General features: G+C 34.7%; 1 protein-coding gene across 1 annotated transcript; it reads right to left on the reverse strand.

Annotated features, from left to right (window-relative positions):
• Positions 1-635: 635 nt before the first annotated feature.
• On the reverse strand, positions 636-3,605 carry LOC145068523 (phosphoinositide phospholipase C 4-like). The gene is made up of 7 exons (XM_079015500.1): positions 3,252-3,605; positions 2,921-3,117; positions 2,304-2,837; positions 2,020-2,137; positions 1,506-1,658; positions 1,327-1,413; positions 636-1,211 (listed from the first exon to the last, which is right to left on the reverse strand). Exons 1-7 carry the CDS (start codon positions 3,558-3,560, stop codon positions 918-920), a joined length of 1,692 nt encoding a protein of 563 aa, XP_078871626.1. The 5' UTR covers positions 3,561-3,605; the 3' UTR covers positions 636-917.
• Between the last annotated feature and the right edge of the window lie 619 nt (positions 3,606-4,224).

The following is a 4,224-nucleotide window of genomic DNA, read 5'->3' on the forward strand; positions in this document are numbered from 1 at the left end:
CGTTAGTGTTATTATATTCATTTTTCGAGAGTTGTTCTGGAACAGGTACAATAGCAGTTCATCAAGAACTACTAACCTTACATTTGAAGGCATTCACGATTTGATCCTAGATGAGGATATCTGCAAGGGGAATGTTCTAGCATTTCGTTGAGTACAAAAGAAAGGAATTAGAAATAAAGTAGAGGGGATAACGAGAAAGGAAGATCGTGTTGGAAATAGGTTTCTAATATCATAACTAATTGGTATAACGTTGAAAATAATAGCAAAGTCTCTTTTATGTTGCCCTCAAGAGCTAAAATAGCTACAACTAATTAGAGAGATTGAGATAAATAGTTTATTAATTTATTACAGGTCAATAAATTAATTAGAATTAATTTGAAATTAGTTACATTTAATCTAAAAGTACATTGGGTGAATAGTAATTGTTTAATAGTTGAGCGACATGAATATTTTGGAATTCCCTGCAAGTGGATGGTTTTGAGTAGCTTACAGACAACTTCTAGAATCAATCTAGATAATAGATAAGGAAAAGATTTAAATCATGATTAAATTTGATTATTTAATTGATTCAAATCTTAAAGTTCTAGGGTTTTTACTCTTTTGGGTGTGACCCATTAGAGGTATTCTACTTTGGGTGCTAAACTTTCCAAGAGCAACAAGGAGATCGAAATCACCAAGTCTTCAAGCGACAAGTTCAATTTTTTCAAAAGGTTAGTAATAGCTTTTCCTTTCATAAACATGTATACAAGGTTTTATTTCAATATTGAAAGACAACAACTCTTTCCTACAACAAATGACACAATCTCTACAAAAGAAAACGATAGACACGAACTAGCATGCCAAGCCCACCTCTAAAATTGAAAAATAAGCTAATCTAAGTTAACATAAACTAGAAAATGAGATGGTTGGTCCATATTTTAGATGAACTCGAACCGCATGAGTAACCTTGCGGATGTATATTGATCTCCTTTACGGTTACATAGTGGGATTGCACGAATCCCTGGCCTCAACTCAGAAACAGGCAAACAAATTTGGCCAGCAAAATTATCTTTTTCTGACATGTTGTAACCATGTACTTCAATACGAAGTAAAGCTAATTCAGGAACTGCTAATGGAAACGTAAACTCTTCATTCCAAACAGGTGTCCAATTGTCCTCTTTGATCTTTGTCTTTTTCATTTTCTTATCAACAGGTGCTCCAGTTATACCCACCTGTCTCATTAATCCACCATTTCATATACTATTTAATTACCATTTCATTTAAACATATATATTTTAATAGTACAACTTTGATTGTTAAGCTGAGAGAGTAAAGATAGTTAATTACCCTGGTGTAGAAATCTGGTGGGGAGTATTTATCGAAATGAGTTTTCTTAAAATCCAAATGCCATCCATCTCCCATATAAATATTCACCTGTTAAATAAAATATCACAATGTAAGAAGAATTATTCCTAGTTTAAGCAGCTAGAATATTTTGCTAATAAGGGTATTAACTATTAATTGACCTTTAAAGATGTTTTAGCTGGAATCTTTGCTTTAAGATTAAGCACCTCATTCTTGGGCCCATATCCCATTAAAAAATCTGGTTTTTTCACATAACCACAACCTCCATTAGATCTGAACATTCCATGCATTAACCACAGTGATCTACCATATCCCTGCATTAAATATAATATTAATTATAGACATTAATTGGTTACTAAGACATCCAACTCTATAAAGTTTAAGGAACTCCACTTTACATACACCTTTACCATTTATTGCATACAATGCATTGAACTCCAACATATTTTAAAAGAAAAAAACTTTTTTTTTTTTTTCCAGTGAGCTCCAAACCCATTGAATGCCAGCTTGGCATGGGTTTAATCCATTGAAAGCCAACTAAGCATTTCACCTTATTAAACCATGCATTGTGGATGCTCTTAATACTTTGTTATTTACCATTAAACCATACTTTGTTATTTAGCATTAATATTTTTTGTTGTTTAAAGAAGTTATAGGTATAGAAAAGTAGCTAACCTGCATATTAAATGCAACCATTTGAGCTCCATGCAGCCAACCAATTAATGGTTTGTAATTGGAAGAGGTAATACGAGTTCCTTTTGGATAAATCCTAAGAATATTCTTCTGGCTGAACCTGGCAAAAAAAAAAACATTCACAATACATATAAGAAATACAGATATGATCATAAAATTCGTATTATTAATCTGTAACACCTTAAACCATAAGTTATAGACAAGCAAAGTAACCTATGTATCAAATTAATGGAATGTTTTGTTATCAAACTTTATATAATTTATACCTTACTACATCATGCCCATGATTTTCTACAGCCTTTTCGAGTGCTTGTTCAACCAAACTTAGGCGTCTAACTTCATCATTTTCAACTTTCAATGCATGCTTCAATCCACCTTTAGGTTTGCCAGCATGAATTGCAATTAGCTGCTTGTAAACAGGAGATGAAGGTGATGTTTTTCCTTCAATGTCATTTTCTGACTGCAACATATAACACACACCATCATCATCAGAAACCTGGCACTTTCTTGACCTACTTTGCTTGTCATCTTCAGCTGTAAGGTACTCTTTTGGAGGTTTGGTTGAAATCAAGATTCGATACTTTAAGCTCTCAGGTGTTAGAAGTTCTTTCAACTTCTCTGATTCAGGGAAAAATAGCATTGACCCAAATGTTTCAGTTACCATTTGAGCTACTTTTGCTTGAAGATCAGGGGTAAGGTGGTCTTCAAGTGTTATGATGACTGGATAAGGAGAAGCTGTGAAGGCGTACTCTTTGATTGCTTTCAAACACCTCATGAGTTCTACAGGACTCGTCAGGGTCCTGCATGCAGCATGATGATGCCTGTGAATATGATGGCATACTCTTTGATTGGTTTCAATTATGGAAATAAGTTAATTTCATACCTTCCATGAAGAACATGCACATTAGTTTTTGATGAGTTTGGCCATAGATCAAGTTCTATGGCTCTTACACCTCGTTTGAGTGCTTTGATGATTGGAACTTCACTGCAATTGCTGCTTAACTGGTTCCCAGTCAAGTACGAGTTGTGGCCAGTGTATATGAAGTAATGGGATAAGGGAGCAGTCATATCTTGGTGAACCTAAAATTTGGGCGAAATAAGCAACCATTCTCATCAATGAAATAGTACTTATACGAATCAAATCCAATATGGACTTGTTAGAATTCTCAATTAACGGAAGAAATAGAATGAATATTGGATCAAATCGAAGATACCTGTGATCTAATTGGGGGATTAAGGTCGGTGTTGAAGAGAAAGTGATGGAAATCCTCTAGAGAAAGAGACTTCCTGTTTACAAACTTGGCAAGATGATGCCGCTTGTGAAGTATCTGCTCCACTATACGCTCAGCTTCCTGTCCATCGTCGGCCTGGTATTCCTCCAAAAACCGCCGGAACTGATCTGCCGTCATGTGGATCCCATCGCCGGAGTATTTCTTGAATGCTTCTTTGACGTCAGTGGGTGGCTCTGCTTCCGATCTCTTGAACTTCCTAGTAAAACACCAGCATACACTGTAATTCCCCATTACCCTTTCACTCTGTGTGTAGATTCTCTCCGGCTATTTAGGTAAGAAATGTGGGTGATGGGAATTTGGAATTCGGGCGAGTAAGTATATATAGAGTGTGGCTAAAGGTGATGGGCGATTGAGGATTACGCAACACAAACTGACTTTCCGCGATGTGCTTCTCTTTGTAGATTCCCAAATGGAGCGATGAGAGAGAGAGAGTGTGTGTGTGTGTGAGGAATGTTGATCTTCTGCTTGATTTGGTGTCGTCGATCGTCATACGAACACACAGAATCAATCAGTCAAATGGAATGGTTGAAGTATTCGCTTCCCGCCTTATTTAAATATTATCCGTCTAATAAATAAGGAGACTGGTTCATGTCTTGCAAAATGAAACTCTTGTAATGTTAGTTGCTTCTTTGAAAAACTATGCGAAGTAGTTTTTTATATATATATATAGGGTTAGGTTAATTTGAGACCACCTATATTTTGTGAGACCGTGAGACGTATTTTTTTATTTTTTATTTATTTTTTTAATTAATTCAAGTTCCGCAAATAATATTTAAAAAAAGATTTTTTGGTTTTTTCCATTTATTTTGCATTTTAAAATTATTTTTTAGAATATGTACAGTGTAATATTCTATTAGAATATTTCACGTATTTTAAAAAAAAATGGAATTTATTT

This window comes from Lactuca serriola, chromosome 8 (assembly GCF_051521515.1).
Source record: "Lactuca serriola cultivar US96UC23 chromosome 8, Lser_US96UC23_V15, whole genome shotgun sequence".
Lineage (NCBI taxonomy): Eukaryota > Viridiplantae > Streptophyta > Magnoliopsida > Asterales > Asteraceae > Lactuca > Lactuca serriola.